Source organism: Nicrophorus vespilloides, unplaced genomic scaffold, assembly GCF_001412225.1.
Source record: "Nicrophorus vespilloides isolate i.1.1-1 unplaced genomic scaffold, Nicve_v1.0, whole genome shotgun sequence".
Taxonomy (NCBI): Eukaryota; Metazoa; Arthropoda; class Insecta; order Coleoptera; family Silphidae; genus Nicrophorus; species Nicrophorus vespilloides.
Window position 1 is genome coordinate 157,877 of NW_017098790.1, and position 19,545 is coordinate 177,421.

The following is a 19,545-nucleotide window of genomic DNA, read 5'->3' on the forward strand; positions in this document are numbered from 1 at the left end:
TAAAACCCCTAAATCCTTCAAAATATCATAGAAAAACTGACCAGAGAAATGAAAATACAAGAAATACTAATTTATTGTTTATTAAGACAAATACATATTGTTTATACTTTAATAACGGTTTTTGCGTTATTCTCCGGTTCCTCTTTTACTAATCCATCTACATCAACTTGCTTTAATATGTCGCAAATAAGTGGTGACTCGACTCCCAGGATGTACTCGCAATACTTTGGTTCAAGAAGATATAGGGAGACTGTGTGAATACTGGCGTTTTCTAAGCATTTTAATTTGACTTCAGTCTGTCGCGCCTTCCCCGTTTTATCACAAACACTTCCCTCCGAATAGAAATGCGAGAGTTGATTCCGTGCTGACAAAGCTTTTGGTCTTTTATGTGGATTTTTCTGAAGCCATTCAATGTGATTCTCCTTGTTGAAAATGCCCAAATTTATTGAGATCTTGTTACCATCCTCCTGGGTGTGGTACTGTGTGACAGATTTTCCATAGCAAAATTCGTATCTCCACCATCCTGAGCCACCATTTAAGCAGGTATCACCCCTCAAGAAGCTTTTTACAGGTGACATTTCTGCAGGACTACTGGTTTCAAATACTTTGCTTTCTTCCTCTTTCTCATTGGAAATAACTGGCATAAACTCAATTCTTATATCAACATTGGCACCATTCTTTAACTTTTTACCTTCATGCTGCATTTTCGCCAAGTTGTATGGCTTCTTAGGAGCGTTATTGAAAGGCAAGCAATTCACAAAATTCTGACTAGTTTTAGTTGGTTTATATTTGCGATGAGAACAAAGCAATGGAGTAAGAATAATAATCTCATATTGGCAAGTTGATGTTTCTTTTAATGAGTATATATCATTTTTGCCATAGGGATAACAAGCATACAACACAGTAGTTTGACGTGGCTTGTTTTCGTTCAAATCGCATAATGTTCCATTGTCCATGACTATCTCAAAATACCGTAAATTATTGCCATCAATTTTTTTTGTGGGTGGAGAAATTGTATTCTGTTTCTCAGCCTCCTCTGCATATCTTTCTAATGCTGCTTCATCAATCTTACCTAAAGTGTACTCTTGCACCTTCACAGTCTTTCCTTCTCTATCCTCATGGTATTGTCGAATATGTCTGCCATGGCAAAATTCATATGTCCAATATGTGTCTAGCCTGTACACACACGGCCAATATGGTAAAAATAAATCAGAAAGCAGTTGATATGCATTTGGGCCTTTATACTGCTCATTCCCAGTATCCTCCTTATCTTTGACATATGGTAGCACACATTCATACATTTCATTGTGAGAACTCTGCACAACTAGCCTGTCTCCTTCGAACTTTTCAGCATCAGCTATGGCTCCAGGAAACTCAATATTGTATAGGATGGAATCATCCAAACCCTTAAGATCAATACCATTACAGGTATAGACACTTATCACTAACACAAATAATTTTAAATCCATTTTTATAAGCTTATCAACATTTTTTCATTAAGATACCTCTTCTTAAATCAAAATTTCACACGTAAATAATCATTATTTTGACAAACATTTTTACCAACTTAAGAACAGGTAAAATTGATATTGTAAATAAAATTGCCTATATCAATGAAAAATCGCAAAATTAAAATTATCATTAAAATCGCAAAAATCCTGTACGAATGGACAAATTAGATAATAATAATATGGGTGCAATGCAATAAATACTTAGAAATAAAATGTTTAATCATTATGTTTAATTCAAACATTCATTAAGCGTTTAGTATATATATATAGAGTAATCAATAAATATATAAAAGTCAATCAGACTTTTTCGTACCAATATGTCTCTTTGGCGGTTTTGATATAATACTTAAAGCTCCTTTATAAACGTATGGTATTAATCCCTCGATCCTATTGTCTTGCTTCAAGTATAAAGCAGGTGGAAGCACCACAGAACCTAATATTAAATGATCAACAGCTTCCATCTCAGTTTCATCCAAAGGTGCCAGCAATGTAATAATATTCAATTCCTTTGAAATTCCTCTAACAATACCTGAAAATATATTACAATTTAAATTTGAATCACACCTTATAAATATAATTATCCTTCGTACCCCAGCCGTGGCAATTGTAAATTTTGTGTTCCTCGTTGGCAACAGAACAAAGACCCACAAGTGTTGCATTTACTGTCATCGGATTACATTCCTTTCCATCATGAATTATTTTAACTTCAGATAAATCGGACCTTAAAATGCAAAACAAGCGTTTATCGTTAAACAAATTCATCCTTTTATATTACCTATAAATTTTAACGTCTCTCTCAGTTAGATGATTGCAATGGTTAGGCATCATTTGACTGAAATAAGATAGAATGCAAAGCTCGCGAATATTCCTAGGCATTAGATCTCCATTGTTCAAGTCGGTACAAACCGATTTTATCTTTAAATAATTGAAACTGAGCTCATTGCTGTTTTCTGGTGTAAGCAGTATTCTATTCCTCTTCACACAGTCGATAGTTAAATCCTCCTTGAAGTTCTTGGGTCTATGATCGCTGTAAATTTGAACAACCTGCGTCGGTTGAACTTCGGCGATGATAGACGACAATAAGTTAATTCCTAAACCATCAGTCATTCCCATTAGATTGATAAAAGTTGGCAGTTTTAAGTCGGCCGACACTTTTAGTAATTCTTGCACGCATTTTAAAAATGCAATGCTATTGATGCCAATATCGATATAAGGAACAAATATACACCTAAAAGAAAACAAACATAAAATTATTACTTTAAATTTGATAAATTATAAGAAAAATACCTTTCAGGTTTTTGAAGATGTGTGTAATTAGGTCCAATTAATGGTGTCTGAACAATTGTAGCTGAAACGCATCCAGGAACTGTAAACTCTGGCTGTCCAGGGTCCAAATCCAAGACAAGAATTTTCTGATGCTCTGCCAGCAGCTTGTTGATTAAAACCCTAAGAATTGTGCTCTTGCCAACGCCTTTGCCTCCACACAACATGACTTTACTGTTCTCATTAAAACTTTCAGTAATTAATTTCCAATCATCATTGATTTTGAAATAATTCCATTCATTGTCCACATAATCCCTAATAGACACCTCCTTAGGGAATACATAATGTTCATTATAATCATTGAGGAATGACACCCATTTGTTCTTGATCTTTTTGCAGATGATTAAAGCCATGCCCTGTTTCAGGGTGGATCTTAATCTGTCAGCAGTGCTGCGTTCCAAACCGGCTTTAATTAATTTATTCACGAAATCTCTATGAACAATTTCGTCATTCTCGTTCCTATTTGAAATATCCAAGAAGCAAGAGCCTCTTGGTGAAAATGCCTTTGTGGCAGGTGATAATTTATCCAGCCTCTTGCAGAATATCTCAATGGCTCCATAGACCACCTCAATTTCCATCAACCCATGGAAGTATATTATAGAGCTCATGTCCAGCCTGATTACTCTGCCATTGGTTATTGCCCATGTCTCATAATTACCAGTGATAGTTCTATTGCCTCCTTTGATAACAATCTCTTGCTCATCAAAGCTCTTATCATCATCATTGTCAATAACATTTTCATCTTCTTCTTCTTCATCATCATCATCATTGTCAAAGGAATTTTCCTCAAGGAAATTTATGCATTTGTTAATGTTTATTGGCTTTGAGGCTACATCATTTTTACTTTCATTCATAGAACACTCAGCCTCATCCAAGAAATCATCTAAACACTCTATCTCATTGTAATCACCAACCATCTTAACATCATTTGGTTCGAGAAAGTTCTTTATGAACTTGGTGTACTTAGTAGCTGTGCAATTAATTTCAATACTCTTATTTAGAAGAGGTTTATTGATAGTTTGACTTAATTTTAGGCCTCGTTTCTTTTTCTTTATTGCCTTTACAGAAGGATTCATATCAGGTGTTCCTCTAAATTTTGGCTTTGATTTGTTCTTACTAACCTTCTTAACATCCACTTCTTTCGTGGAAGGAATATTAACATTTTTAGATTTCGTCACTTTCATTTTAAAACAACAATCGACAACGAGGTCTTACACTTTACTAAAACAACAATGTTTTGGGTTATTGTTAGAGGTTATGTCAGTTTATCATATGTGAAAAATATTTTAGGATCTATCACATAAGTACTATAACAATTCTTTTCATTTACAATAATTTTTAAAATATAACTCATCAAAGGTCTGTGAACTTTAAATTATCGATTTATTCTTAAAAGAACACTAAGGGATATTTATTATTTTAAGGTTTACCATGCTGAAAATGTTTAGGTGCGTTGGTAATGTTTCTTCCCCCACTTGGTTTGTATTCAACTTCAGTGTATTTGGTGTCCTAAGTATGGCGATCTTATATGACGTTCTTTTTTGCTGAACTTCAGCGATGGTGAGTTCAATCTTGAAATATCTCGTGCATCGAGTAGTGGACGCCGTGAGTAGTGGACGTGAACCATGAATAAATAGTTTGAAAAACGACTTGCATATAATATTTGATCAAGAATGGATAATTTTATATCCTACGATAAATGTTTGAGCGAGGAAGAGATTAGAACTTTGGAGCTCCAAAACTCCCGTTTGGTGTCCGAACATAAAGCAAAGATGCTAGAAGTTGAGGCCAAGAAACATTGGGATTTGTTCTACAAACGCAATGAGACTCGGTTTTTCAAAGATCGGAATTGGACAACTAGAGAATTCGAAGAACTATTGGACGATCCCAGCAAAACCGTTACAAGGACGATATTTGAGATAGGATGTGGCGTCGGAAACTTCATATTTCCTCTTGTTAAAGATGGTTTGAATTTCAATTTCCTCGCTTGCGATTTGTCTCCAAGAGCAGTGGATCTTGTTAAGAGCAATGAATTGTATGATGGAGTAAGGGTTAAAGCTTTTCAAGCTGATGTTACAACCTGTAATTTAGTACAAGAAACTGCTAGTGATGTGGTAGACATTGCCACCTTGATATTTGTTTTATCTGCTATTCATCCAGAAAAATTCTTTGCAACATTGAAGAATATCCATACTGTCATTAAACCTGGAGGAATCTTACTATTTAGAGATTATGGTCTATATGATATGGCACAATTGAGGTTTAAAGCTGGACATAAAATAGCTGACAATTTTTACATGCGTCAGGATGGTACAAGGAGTTATTACTTCTCAACAGACTTTGTGGACAACTTGTTTAAGAAAGCTGGCTTTGAGGTGATCTCTAACAGCTATGTTCATAGAAGGACCATTAACAAAAAAGAGAATATTGATGTACCCAGGATTTTTGTGCAAGGAAAGTTCAGGAAAATTTAAAAGGTAATATATTAGTTTAAATTAATTAAAATTTTTGTGAAGATACAATTTGAATTAACCCTATGATTAAAAACTTGCCTGGAGGGAGGTTGGCTGGAACGAGCATCAGTTAGTACTGGATGTGGTATAATTCCATATTTACATGTGAATTCTGGCCTTGCGGCTCCCAATGATCACAGATTATGAGATATGAGGGTTAATAAACTAATTTTATTTTTTTTTAAATCTTGTTTTATGCAATTCTAATGATTTTTTTGTTTATTTACAGAAGCAAGAGTTTACTTTTAATCTACAATTTTTGGTAAGTTAATATTTTTTTTTTTACTTATGTAATTGAAAGTATTTTTTTAAATGATGATTGGCATGCACCACTCTTATGTACAATGCAGATAACGAATACCTGTGACTGAAAAAAATATATTTCATTTCATATTTTCTTGTTAAGTATATAAATATATTATAATAAGTATTTCTTATTGCAGATTTGAAAACCATGTCCATAAGATCCTGAGAACTATTACAAATTTGAAGGTAAGCATGTGATAAAAAATACTAAATATGTAGTGCTCTTTATTTTATGAAGGAATAATTAGATTATATTAGGAAAGTCACAAACTATTTGTTACTTGACTAAAATTGTAATGATGATCAATAAAACATGCACTACCAACTGAAGTTTATGCTGAGATAACACCGAGTTAACTGATAATTAAATTAAAAAATTAATTCATAAAGTATTTTCTTCGATGATGTATTAATTCTTTGTTTCTTTTATAGAATTGCATAACTCTTTATTGCCGGTTCTTGAAGTCCATGTAATGCCAATGTTCCACTACACAAAGGTTTGTCATACTTTTATAATTATAGTACACAAGTTTATCATGTTCTTACAAAATAAAATTCTGTATAAATGGACAATTTGGAAATCAATGCTATTGAAAAAAATGTATACTATAGTTTGTACTTATTTAATGATGATCAATCAAACATGCACTACCAACTGAATTTCCGTGCTGATACGACACCGAGTTAACTGATAACACAAGTCTATAAAATACTTACAAAAGAAATATTTTGAACATTTTGTTAATTATTTGCTTTTCTTTCAGATCATAACGTATAATACATTATTGGATTTTCGTTTTTGGATGACTGAAGTTTCTAAAATACTAAGGTGAGATATTTTTTATTGTTTTAAATTTATATATTGAAAAAACGTGTTTTTACATAAACATACCTTTTTTTTTAATGATGATCAATCAAACATGCACTACCAACTGAATTACTGTGCTGATACGACACCGAGTTAACTGATACAATAAGTTTACGCGAAACTTACAAAAACTATATTTTGGGAATTTTATTAAATATTTTTCTACTCTTTTAGATCTTATTCAATGTACGTCGATGGGTATTTGTTCTCTGATGTCATGGTTTCCTAAATACTAAGGTGAGATTATATTTTCATTCTGCTTTAAACGCGTAGATAGAAAAACCGTGATTTTGCATAAAATAGCTTTTTATAATGATGATCAATCAAACATGCACTACCAACTGAATTTCCGTGCTGATACGACACCGAGTTAACTGATAACATAAATTTACGCGAAACTTACAAAAACTATGTTTTGAGAATTTTATTAATTATTTTGTTTCTCTTTTAGATCTTATACAATATACGTTGATAACTTTTCTGATGGTTGTGGTTTCCTAAATACTAAGGTAAGATGATAATTTCAGTCTGTTTTAAATACATAGATTAAAAAACCGTGATTTTGCATAAACTTCGCTTTTTTTTTAATGATGATCAATCAAACATGCACTACCAACTGAATTTCTGTGCTGATACGACACCGAGTTATCTGATAATACAATAAATCATTAATTTATTAAACTTATGTTGTAGAACTTTTATTAAGTAACTTGTTTATTTTTAGATCCAAGATTGTGCACTTTGGAGATTCTTCATATTCTGATAGTCTACAGTAATTGAAATATGGTGAGTTTATAATTACTTTTTATATAATGTTGAATCGCGTTTTATACCGATGAATTAAGTTTTTTTTAATGATGATCAAACAAACATGCACTACCAACTGAAGTTCTATGCTGATACGACACCGAGTTAACTGATAATACATGTTCACAAATAACTTAAATAGTTGTTTTATACGATGAATTAATTATTTTACGTTTGTTTTAGGTCAGAAGATCAACTTTTTGGAAGCAGTTCATTTTCTGATGATAGATGTTTTCAAAATGTTAAGGTGAGAATACTTTTACAATTGCGTAGATTGTTTTAAAGAACCTTATTAAGTTAATCAAATTATTAAATACAAATTTCTAATGATGATTGGTATGCACCACTCTTAATCTTTATGTAGATAAATCAATACCAGAGCCTGAAAATAAGTTTATTGAAACTAAATTTAATATTTTTTAAAAAACATTTTTAACCGTCAGATTTTCAGATTTTACATTACTGATGTGGCTTTAACTTGAAGAACAACCAATATTGAAAGGTAAATATATTTAATCAAAATTTTATAAAAAGATCTGTTGGATTATCTAAGATATAAAATTAATTTAATTAATATTTTAGATAATAATGACAATTATATTAAATGATGATTGGCATGCACCACTCTTAATGTATTTTGTGTAGATGAACAATACCAGAGACTGAATTTAAAAAAAAAAAATATATTTATTATTATGTGAAATATTTTTTTCTAAAGATTTTTTTTATTTGCAGAACGCCAAGCCACGTCTTTGTTCCTGATTTTAAAAAAATGATCATTAAAGAAAATACAAGAGGTAAGATTTAAAAAATATTGTGGTGGAATAATTGACATATTAATATAATGATGATTGCATAGTTCAGATGAATAATTCCATGATTATTTATGCTTTTATGTCTTTCGCTCCTATCTGAAATATCACATTTCAGTATTAATTAAATATTTACTTTTAACAGTTCATAATTAATTTTGGTAAATTGTTACAGATTAACTACTACTCTTGGGTCATAAAACTTCATCACTGAAGCAAAAATATTGTAAGTTATATTTGACGTTTATTAAAATAAAAAATATTTATAAATGCACATGATGATAGCATAGTTCAGATGATCTAATCCATGATTATTACTAGCATTGTCTTTCGCTCCTATCTGACTAATTATATATATATATTCTAATTAATTATATTAGTATATTATTGTATTATTAATTTTTTGATATTTTGTTCTAGATCTTTCCTTCAGAACACATTGGAATATCTGCTTCAAATATTTGCTTTAGGTGAGTTTTATAATATCAAAATTAATACACTTTATGGTTCTGTTTCTGTTAAAATATGAAGGTTATAGAACCTTAAGAAATAATTTAAAATGATGATTGCATAGTTCAGATGATTAATCTATGATTATTACTAGCATTATGTCTTTCGCTCCTATCTGATTTTCTTTAATAAAAATAAGAATTATTGTATTATTTTTATGTAAATTTTACTAAATCTATTATTTTCGTTACAGATTTGCCTAGAGAAGAAAACTTACCTGCAGACGATCACTGTTAGCTTATATTGAGGTAATTATTTGAAAAATAGAATTTTATAATCAAAGTAAATGATTATTGCTATGATGATTGCATAGTTCAGATGAAAATCAATGATTATTCTATGTTTTTATGTCTTTCGCTCCTATCTGAAGACGAACAACCTAAAAAATGTTGTTAATTTGTATTACTAAGTATATTAACACGTTTTTATTTCTTGTTTCAGGTAACAACTGTCCGGATGTAATTGCGTAAATTACGTTTTTTTTTGTTACAAATATAATTACAATATTTGGCTGTGAGAAAATTATAACCCAAAGTTATTTGAATATAATCTGAATAAATTATACTTTGATAATAATTATATAGAAAAGTTTCTTTTATAATGAGTACCTCCAATGTCACCACAATCCTGTATCTGTTAATTTTTAATGCCGATGGTGGAAGTATAAAATAAACAGTTGCTGCAATGGTTTTTTCCAGTTTCATTCATATTTTATCGCTATGATTTCAGAGCGAAAATTGCAGAAATTGTCGAAGGGTTGTTTGGTATTTTGTAACATTTCCCCGACCTTTATTTAATATAGAAATTTTCAGATTTTGCGAATCACTGCGGACAGGATGCAGCAAAACGTTGTCTGCTCTTTCCGAAATTTGTTCTGCAATCTTTGTGTGTATGGCCGGATAATGATGATTTTGCCAAACGTTGGATTATCATTTTGACGATTGTTTCGTTAGGAATCATGGAAGTGGCGCATGTGGTGTACGTTTGCATGAACATCACGAGCATTTCCAAGGCTGCATCAGCTTGCACGACAGTTTCTACAACTTTCGAAGTATTTTGATAATTTTACTATTTACGCTATTTGGTTTACTACAAACATTTGTAGACTATGGCGAAGCTGGCTACAATGGTTTACTTTCGCGATGAACTGAACGTCATTCTCTGTGCTATTTGGCACGACTTTTGGCCAGCCAATTTGACCATTTCGCAGGAGAGGTTGAAGGAAATCAAGATTCGCAGCTGGTACATCATCGGGGTCGCCTCAACCTTCCTGCTGATGGCTTACATATCCTGCGCCCAATTTATGTCATTTCCCTTGATCGAGAATACTGAGCATTTGCCATTGGCTTCATGGTATCCGTTCGATCATACCAAAAGTCCACTCTACGAGGTTTTGTACATCTGGCAATGGTTCATGAACCAAGTGGTCATCACCACATTAAGCGGCTTCGACGTATTTTTTAATGCAATCGTGATGGTTTGTTCCACACAATTCCAAGTCCTTCAAGACGTTTTGGAGAACTTGTGTTTGGGAAAAGGTAGAAAGCAATGGGACTACATGGAAATTAAGAGCGAGAGTAGGATTGTACACGAAAATGAAGCTATCGTCGTATGCGTAAAGCAGCATCTTAAGATGATTAGGTTTCATGTATACTCATAATATAATTGATTATTTTTTAACCTATTGAATTTTCAGTGTTTGCGAAATGGTTGAATCAACCTTTGCTCATATTGTTTTCATCCAGTTCATTGTTAGCACTTTAGCAATTTGCGTTTCCTGCGTATCTTTGGTAAAATGATTATAATATATAGTTTGAATCAATAATACAAGTGAATCGCAGATTGCAGATCCAACTCAGTTTCAGCACATGCTCTCGTATTGCGTCGCGCATTTGCTACAATTCTTTATTTATTGTTCAGTGGGAAATGAGTTAACGTTTCAGGTAATTAATACAATTGATCTGTTTTTTTTAGGCAAATTAAAGTTATTATTTTCGCGTAGAGTGGATTGGTGGCAGAATCTGCCTACAATTGCGACTGGGAACGGAATACTAATAACTTGTTCTTGATGAGGAGTCTCGCTATGATCATTCAAAGAGCGCAACGACCGGAAACACTCACAGTTGGAGGTCTAATGCAGCTCAGTTTTGCTAATTTTATGGGGGTAAAGATCAATTATTCAAATATTATAATTTTAAGTAATATTTTCTCATTCGCAGTCCATTCAGCTCTCCTTCTCGTTCTACACTTTACTCAATTCTTACGTGTAATATTTGGTTAAACCAAAACTATTATACTATTTATTTGCACTTATTTAAATATACTTTTGCTCTATATTCAATATAGAATACTTATGGAATAAAAAATTCGGAAATTTTATATGGTTATTTGTTTTATATAACACAAATTTTTCAACTCGTTAGGTAGCAAAATTAGGTAAGAGTAATGAAGAAGAATTCACATGTTAATGAAACTATGTCTCAGCATCACCAAAATAATTATCATTCTTTGCATTTTGAAATATGCGTAAATGTTGGTATTGTCGATTAAAGCAAATACTGAAGAAAGTACATGAAAAGCAATTGATGGTTAAATTGAATTACAAACGTGGATATGAGAACTAGCCATTTTTCGAAAGCTTCTACTTCCATTATAAAGATCCTTTAACAGATGTCGTGAATATCATGTTGAAATACCTGTTGGATTTGTCTGAAAGAGTCCATTTCCATTAGCAATCCGAAGGCAGTTTCCGCTACTCACGCAACATCAAACCTTTCCAAATGGTAGCACTTGGCATCCATAACTGCAAAGAGACAATTAGAGATGCACGAGAGACAATCATGTCTTTTGCGCGTTTCAAATATGTGCAATTTGGAGAACGATCTACTAGCTTTGGTCGCCATAAATGCATTATTGGTGATCGCTTTAAATGTATAAATATAAAATACAAAACGAAAGATCTATAATTTAATTTATATTGATTAGAATATGCGTATGATAGTTGATCAACGTAACGCCATAACATAAAACAATATGTGCATACCGAATTTAGATTTTATTATCATATAGAGCAGAGCGTCAAACAGTTTGTGGAATTGGTAAAACTTAAGAGACGTTTATTATTGAATCATCTGACAATAGCCGTTAAGCGCACTATTTAGAGGCTATTGTCAGATGATTCAATTATCATAATTGTGGATATGATTGTCATCTGGTGATATTCACGAGATTGTTCAAATTGGTACAATATTCAAATTGCGTATTTTATAGAGGTATTCGTATTGTGCAAAGTGGGAACGAAGATGAGGAAATTACTGATGAAGCTCAGGCAATTTGAATTACTTCATCATCGCGATTAAATATTAAGATGCATAGAAAGGTAGGGCAATTATCTTTTCGAGGAGACTAATCCAAGTTTTGACAATATTTGTGTCAAAATTCCCTTTATGAACATGGAAGTATTCTCTATTTCAGCGAAATTTTGGTGAACTGCGTCTTCCGACTTATCAAAGTCAATGATCAGTTATGAGTGGATTTCATCAATGTGCATAGAATGTACTTAAAGCATAGGATGGAGAATAAAAAATATTTTATCCAAGGGAAAGAGATGTACGATGAGGATGACGGAAATTTTGTTGATTGTAACGATGATGAGGATAATACGAGTAGACACAACCTTTGGAACGGAGAGGATTCCGGCTACTGCAAATCAAGTGATGACGTGCCAATCACCTTTCAAACGGAGGGCTATGGTAAATATTGCTCCATGGACAACATCTTGGATCTAGAAGGTATTAACCAATCATCTTAATAGGACATACATTAAGTATTGCTCCCGTTCCATCATCCACGAATCCCGTCATTCCCGAAGACGAATGCCTTCCCAGCACGTCCGCATCTGAAAGCGTCGACGATAGCGAAAGCTTTGCTATGCAACTGATTTACAACTCACTAAATTTCATCGGATTCTCCAGAGCCGAGCCCTCCGTCGAAGGTACCAAGTTTGTTATTTGCATTTCGTTGATTCTTTTTTGTAAAATGAAATATAGATGATTCCGTTTCCAATCCCGAACACAGCGATTCCGTGAATCTGAACCAGGCAAGCAAAGAGGCTCTCTTCGATTCAGATTCTCAACTGGAAATGCCGGATGAATGTAATTCGCAGGATGAAGAACATATGAACGATGATCCCGTTCTTATAAGCGTTAACCTGAATTCTGAAGAGTTAAATCCTGGTAAATTTTTCTCTTATCTTCCTTGTGTATTAGTTAGTTGCATGAATTTTTAGAGGATCCCAGTCCGTTTCCCGATTGGTTAATACATTTATTCGATCAGCAGAACGATGATGATGAGAATCACGACGAGCCACACTTTTACTGCCAAGGCGACGGTTTAGGTTCGATCGGATGTGGTACAAAGGTATCAATTAAAAGACTTGTTTCCGTCAGGTGTCCATCCTTCGGTCATCGAGATGAACGACACGGATGAATCCAGTTCCGAGAGCTCCGTGGATGAGGCGCAAGCGGATCAAGTCGTTTCCGACGACGATGTCACCATCACCATCGGCTCCGATTCGCGTACGAACTTGGAGATTATAGGCCGTTCTTTCGCCCTGCAACTGAACTTAACGCAGAGCGTTGTCAGCACAGAAAGTAATAATTCTGAGAATACCAGCAATAAGAAATAAAGTCGCATAAGAATACTGCTTGATAACTAACGCAATCGGTTTTCATATTTTATTTATTTATGTGTAGAACATAATCACAATTATATAAAGCCTGCATTCAATTAAGGTATAAAAGCCGTACTCTAATCAAATGTATGTTTGTTAGATGATGAATTTCTATATAAATGCATTAATTTGCGATTTTTTGGCACAGATACTCGACGTTCATACTAACGTACACTTTTTCAATACATACCAAATGCTTATGAGTACATATTACAATACGGTGGCAATCGCAAGCCCGACAACCGAAATTCCAACGTTCGAAATCCCGAGTGTATTGAAATCCCGATGTTCGAAATCCCGAGTCTTTCGGTTGTCGGGCTTGCGATATAGACCCATTACAATAGATATGTGTACGTATTATTGAATTACTTATAAGGATGTACGTATTATGTAGATCAATCCTTCAAAATTTATTTCAGGTGACGATTAAGAAATTATTTACAATTTCAGCATTTACTACTTAAAATACATTACTCTTTATTAATATTTATAATGAAAAACATTAAAGTTTATTCGCTACAAATATAAATGTAGCATAACTTTTTTTCAACTTTAACTTAACGATTGATATTAAATTATACATTTGTAGACAACTTCCTATAGGGATGGTTTGCTTGTGAGCTGTTGCTTGTTTGCTTACGAGCCGGAAAATAAGTAATTAAATCTGCTAATGCCATCTATTGAAATATTCATAGAAATATTCATATATATAGAAGCTTTTTCGAGCTTTGTTCAGTGTTGTCCCGTTATTTCCAATAGATGGAGTTACAATATAATTAATGAAATATACTTTGATATTTGACTATTGTAATAATTATATAATAATTATATAAATATTGTCTATATAGTAAAATAAATATATTTTTTGTTTTTTGCATTTCATATTTACACGTCTTTTATTATCTATTTCACAAAATAAAAAAAATAACGACAAGTTTATTGATTAATAATCTTAAGGAATAACCTTTCTTGTTTTTACCTGTCTTACCGTATCTCCTATGTATATATTTTATAGAAGTTAATTTAAGTTTGGTTTAATAGTTATTTTTTAGTTTCGTTATAAGAAGTTGTTTATTTTAATTATTTGGGCTGAAGAATGAAGTTTTGGTTTTATTGGAAGATGCTGTTTAATTAAATATTTGGGCGGAAGAAGAAATCCGAAGAATAAGTCTTATTTACGTTTTTGTGCTTTGACTGAACAGACAGTGGCTGGCTTATTGGCGCGTAATGCGGAAGCCAAATGAAGAAGTGGGAAGGAAGAAGGAAAATTATTAATTAGTAATTTTTTACTCATTTTAAATCATTATTCTGTTCAATTACTATAGTATAAGTCTACAATTTACCTATAACAGAATCTATTCATGTCTGAAAAAAAAACTAAAAATTAAATTGTAAAATATTAACTATTAAATCTGGAAATTGTTTCTCATTGAAATATAGTTTGAAGAAAAGCTACCATCTGTATATACGAAATTCTCTGTTGTCTCTCAAAATTATATATTAGTGCCTTCACTGTTAATCTTAGCTAATGAGACGCTTGTAACTGTCACTACATGCCAAGAAATCCCTTACGTTGAACGTTTTACCACAATATAATTAAACTAATTACCTCGGAAGTAAATATTTAACTTTGAAAATCTGTCTGTATTTCTATGAACGAAATCGTACACCAAGTTCAGTCAGCAAATGCTTCCATTAAAAAGATTTTTTATGTTTACAGACCTTTCTCTGATCACTTTTGGTGGTTATCGAATTCCAGTTTAAATTGATTAATTAAGCTATTTGCGTCTTTGAAAAATTTCAAAATTGTCAATTTAAATTACATAACAACCTTCAATAGTTGATAAATATTAAGAATAATGATAACAATTTATATATATATCATGATAATTAGAATTGAAGAATTGTAGTCCCTAAATCTGTTAATAAAATTGGATTTCAATAATAATACTAATTTTTACACTTAATATCAAGAAGTAAGTGCATGTATTTACTTTTTTTTTGGTTCGTATATTTTAAATAACAATTTTGACATTAAATTGCTCAAAAATCCTTAAAAAATCATACGTTTTATTGATTATAAATTAAAAGTTAAGCGAGCATTATTATGTTTTTTTTTAAACTAACAACTTTTGGGCAATATTCGACTTTATTCATCAACATAGTCTCTTTCAAGAGTTATACATTCATTCCAAAGCTTCTAACATTTCGATACTTTGTAGAGCGATTTATCTTTGGTCTCAAAATACGCTGCAGTTTCGGCAATCACTTTTTCATTGGAGTACAAAAAGTTAGTTAGTTGTACAAAAACTTAAGTTTTTTTGAAATTATATTAATGTTTAACAAGAATATCAATAAACATAATGTGTTACATATATAATAATCAATATATAAAAGGTTATAGTAATTCTCATCATTTGTATATACGTACTCGATGTTCACACAAACGTACAATTTATACATTATGTTGCTCAGATTATCATAACCACGTTTGTATCATTGAATGTGAATTAAAATCTAAGTGAATGCTATTATATTTGTTTAAAGTAAAACAAAAATTAAAAGTGTATTTATTTCATAATCATCGTCTTTCAAATGTGCGTATAAATTGTTATTTTCATAATAAATAAATCTATATAAATAATTTATTTATAGAAGGATGTTTCTTACTAAAGGTATGAATCTTGATACCATCCTATGTTGAATCAGTTGAAGAAGTTGTCTGTTTCAGTTGTCTAAAATTTTATTTGGTCTAGAAATTTAGGAATTTCTGGCAAAGACCAAAATTACTTTCATAAACTTTATTACTGCATCAAATCTAAAATAATAATAATCATTGATAAATAACTTCAATTTCAAACTATATCAAATTATTACTACACGGCACAATTTCTACGATTCTTGAATTACAAATAATGTGGATGTGCCGGGTATTTCAAGGTGCATCTAAATGCGAACAGAAGTACTGAAATATATCGTTCCATATAACAAAATTACGTAAATACTGCATCTCGTGATGTCCACACAGATGAGCGACGGTTTCGCGGTTTACTTGAAGGTCGCATGTTTAATAAGGCGGCGGCAATAATTAATAGTGCGACTTGACATTTCATCTGTCATTCTAATCCTATGAATGGGAATTTCACTCCAGTTTCTGGACGTAATTTGCTTTAATATGCATAATGGATGAGGCAGACCACGATTAATATGTTATTAATCGAGAATGCTCGAAATACTTGTGTGCGCGAACGCACTTACTTTATTCTCTGGCATCGAAAACGAACGATGGGCGAAGTTTGGATCGCAATAGGAGATTAATCGTTGGCTCATTAAAATTATTTCCGTGTGCAGTTTTCCATCTACTATCGTCTTTACATAAGGACGATTATATACTTACTATACGCTGGACGTATACTGCGTCTATGTTCGAAATACACGACGGTTCGTATTTTCAGTAGGAGTTGCGGCCGCCGAAATTGAAAGCAGTTTTATTTCCGCGCCAGACGCGCCGCAAGGAATTAAATCCGGACCCATCCTGCCCACATAGATCACGAAAATAAGATCATTCCATTTGCTCATCCTGCGCCCGATTCATCAAGGCCGAGCGGAAATTCGTGCATACAGTTAGTAAGGAAAATAGTCCTGCAATCATCTTGGATAAGTACCAACCACTGACGAGATGCATTTCTTCAGACGTAAGTTTCCGGACTCTTTTTTTACGTATCACAATAATAAAATTTCAGAATCTTACAAACTTCCTAAAGTTGTATTTGTAATTTATTTTATAAAAGTCATATACATTAAATAACGCATACTCTAACAAGAATGAAATACACAATTTCAGGGAACAATTGTTTTCTAATTGGTCAAGGACTGTGTGATTTCATGTGGATAACAATTGTTATTCAAGCAAATCACATCCTCTCTACCAGACTATATAATATTAGTACTGATTTAGTAAATGATATAAATCACCCATCCATGTATTATCTTTGCCACTCGCTACTTAACTTTATTAAATCATAAAGCACTCAATTGACAGATAAATTATTTTGCTGCATTCAAAAACATGTAAAATTTACGAATATAAATCTTAAGTTTAAGTAAAGTTATAAATTAAATAAAACAATTATATTACATAATTTATAATTTAAGCACGATGAAAGGACAATTTTCATGTTTAAAAACAATATTCATCAAATAAATAATAACAATAAATCTAATTTATAGAATCAATAAAATTAACGAGCTAAACTAATTTAATTCTTTAAAAAAGTGATGAATTTAAATGCAGAATTGTAAATAAATTAAAGATTTACTTTCTTCACTTAGATCTCTAAAAGCTCTGACATTTTAGAGCAGTGATGGCAAACCTTTTGGGATAAGTGTTTCAACATTTGGAAAAAACGTAACATAACTCGGATGTCGTGTCACTTGGACACGAGGGGCTTGAATTCCAATATTTTTCAAGTCTGATGAACATTTTTTGACGTGTCACTCAAAATGTTTCACTGTGTCACCACTACTGACACGCATGTCATAAGTTTCAATTGAAAATAATTTATCAGAGTCATTTTTTTTCTGCAAGTTAAAAAGTTAATATTTCAAAATATTTTTTAAGTTGATCAATAATTAAATTATCATTTATTAATTTGATATTATCGTAACACATGTAATTTCTATTTAAGTTTTTTTCAGAAACTTAAAATCAATAATGTAAAATATTGATATTGTTTAACTTGCAATTTTTGTTATTATTTGGAATGATTCTTGGAGGCAAAAATAATCATATTATTTGAAAAAAGTAGAGTTTGTGGAATATTTATATAAATAAACTACATTAATGAAATTGATATAATTAATTAATTAAATATAATTACGTTACGTTTAAATAAAGACTTAAAGTTAAAAAGTAATTCTGAATATTAACAAAATTTTATTTTTTTCTGGAAATTGTAGCTAAACTTTGTATCGTACTTATTTCAATTATTCTAAAAAGATTAAAATATGTAAATGAAGTGAAACTAAATCAATAGGTTTTAATTGATTAACAATGAACTAGGAAATTTATAATAGAAAATTGTATTTTGTCTATTTATACGTAAAATTTTAAATACATATACAGGTATCCCCCGACCTACGAACTAGTTTTGTTCCAAAGCGTTGTAAGTCGGGAGAACTTTAAAAATTTCAAAATATACTTATCTTATCACACTTTATCGTGGTTTTTACTTTTATAAATGTTAAATTCTTTACTTACAAATACTTTTCAATGTAGACATCACAAATATTTAATAAAAAAACGACAAAAGAAGCAAAAGCAATAAAACAGATATTACATCTTCCAAAAATATTATATTTTATTAAAGAAATTATTAATTTTTGTTTTGACATTTAATTTTTTATCACTTATATCTCCTTGTAACAAGTTATAGCTTGTTGATTAATGAAAATTGTATCGTAGTCTTCTGTGTGAATTTTCTAACGTATACATTTATTTTTTCAATTCAGTATGTGTATAATATTGTGAGAAATGTATTATAAACATGACTTAATAATAGAATAAAATAATCATATTACATTTATTTTATCTAAAAAAATAGAATTACAATTACACAGGTAATTCTCGATAAATTACGAAACAAATAAACTTTTCTTCTCTTTTAAGAATTTTAATGAAACCAAATAAATTATATATTAAAACGTAACTGATTTATGTGCAATTTACATTTAATTTAAATTTAAATAAGCAGAAATAAATGGCAAAATGAGACTAAAATAACAATAAATTGTTGTAATTATAATTTATAAATGAAAATTTTAATATTATTATTTTATGTAACAACATAAAGATTCAATTATTAAAAGGTTTCCATCTCAATTGAATATTGAAGTGATGTTCTTCAGACATCTGCAATGTAGTGTTAAGACTTGATATTTACGGAATTCGTGTCTGTTTCCTAGCTGTTATCCCCATGGTATTTCTTTCTTCCAATGGCGTAACAAAAAGGCGTAATAAAATAATAGCAAAAATTAGACACAGCATAATTGTAAAAATACAAATAGATATAGTTATTAACAGTAAACAAGCATCTATTATAGACAACTTTTGTAGTTTGAAAGTACTGTGAAATTTTGGGTATAGCGTATACAATTTTTATGA

At 31.2% G+C, this 19,545-nt stretch overlaps 4 protein-coding genes across 6 annotated transcripts; 2 read left to right on the forward strand and 2 right to left on the reverse strand.

The window, feature by feature from the left end:
• Nucleotides 1-64: 64 nt before the first annotated feature.
• LOC108563204 (endoplasmic reticulum lectin 1) lies at nt 65-1,513 on the reverse strand. Its single transcript, XM_017921815.1, has one exon. The coding sequence runs from the start codon at nt 1,467-1,469 to the stop codon at nt 102-104; it is 1,368 nt and encodes a 455-aa protein (XP_017777304.1). The 5' UTR covers nt 1,470-1,513; the 3' UTR covers nt 65-101.
• A 251-nt stretch (nt 1,514-1,764) lies between these two features.
• On the reverse strand, nt 1,765-4,126 carry LOC108563196 (polynucleotide 5'-hydroxyl-kinase NOL9). The gene is made up of 4 exons (XM_017921801.1): nt 2,799-4,126; nt 2,287-2,739; nt 2,102-2,232; nt 1,765-2,040 (listed from the first exon to the last, which is right to left on the reverse strand). Exons 1-4 carry the CDS (start codon nt 4,016-4,018, stop codon nt 1,805-1,807), a joined length of 2,040 nt encoding a protein of 679 aa, XP_017777290.1. The 5' UTR covers nt 4,019-4,126; the 3' UTR covers nt 1,765-1,804.
• A 216-nt stretch (nt 4,127-4,342) lies between these two features.
• LOC108563197 (methyltransferase-like protein 6) lies at nt 4,343-9,202 on the forward strand. Of its 3 annotated transcripts, XM_017921802.1 has the most exons (11): nt 4,343-5,311; nt 5,577-5,609; nt 5,791-5,839; nt 6,086-6,150; nt 6,418-6,482; nt 6,696-6,758; nt 6,973-7,030; nt 7,246-7,307; nt 7,512-7,575; nt 7,780-7,830; nt 8,064-8,093. In XM_017921802.1, exon 1 carries the CDS (start codon nt 4,508-4,510, stop codon nt 5,306-5,308), a length of 801 nt encoding a protein of 266 aa, XP_017777291.1. In that variant the 5' UTR covers nt 4,343-4,507; the 3' UTR covers nt 5,309-5,311; nt 5,577-5,609; nt 5,791-5,839; nt 6,086-6,150; nt 6,418-6,482; nt 6,696-6,758; nt 6,973-7,030; nt 7,246-7,307; nt 7,512-7,575; nt 7,780-7,830; nt 8,064-8,093. The 3 variants fall into 3 exon arrangements, 1 of the variants encoding a protein (XP_017777291.1); XR_001891084.1 differs by lacking the exons at nt 4,343-5,311; nt 5,577-5,609; nt 5,791-5,839; ... (1 more) ...; nt 6,696-6,758; nt 6,973-7,030 and adding exons at nt 8,316-8,366; nt 8,561-8,610; nt 8,844-8,898; nt 9,092-9,202 and having other exon boundaries at nt 6,473-6,482; nt 8,064-8,125; XR_001891083.1 differs by lacking the exons at nt 4,343-5,311; nt 5,577-5,609; nt 5,791-5,839; ... (1 more) ...; nt 6,418-6,482; nt 6,973-7,030 and adding exons at nt 8,316-8,366; nt 8,561-8,610; nt 8,844-8,898; nt 9,092-9,202 and having other exon boundaries at nt 6,744-6,758; nt 8,064-8,125.
• A 659-nt stretch (nt 9,203-9,861) lies between these two features.
• LOC108563186 (odorant receptor 4-like) lies at nt 9,862-10,920 on the forward strand. Its single transcript, XM_017921792.1, has 5 exons — nt 9,862-10,291; nt 10,347-10,440; nt 10,492-10,593; nt 10,653-10,814; nt 10,870-10,920. The coding sequence occupies exons 1-5, from the start codon at nt 9,927-9,929 to the stop codon at nt 10,918-10,920; spliced, it is 774 nt and encodes a 257-aa protein (XP_017777281.1). The 5' UTR covers nt 9,862-9,926.
• Nucleotides 10,921-19,545: the final 8,625 nt, after the last annotated feature.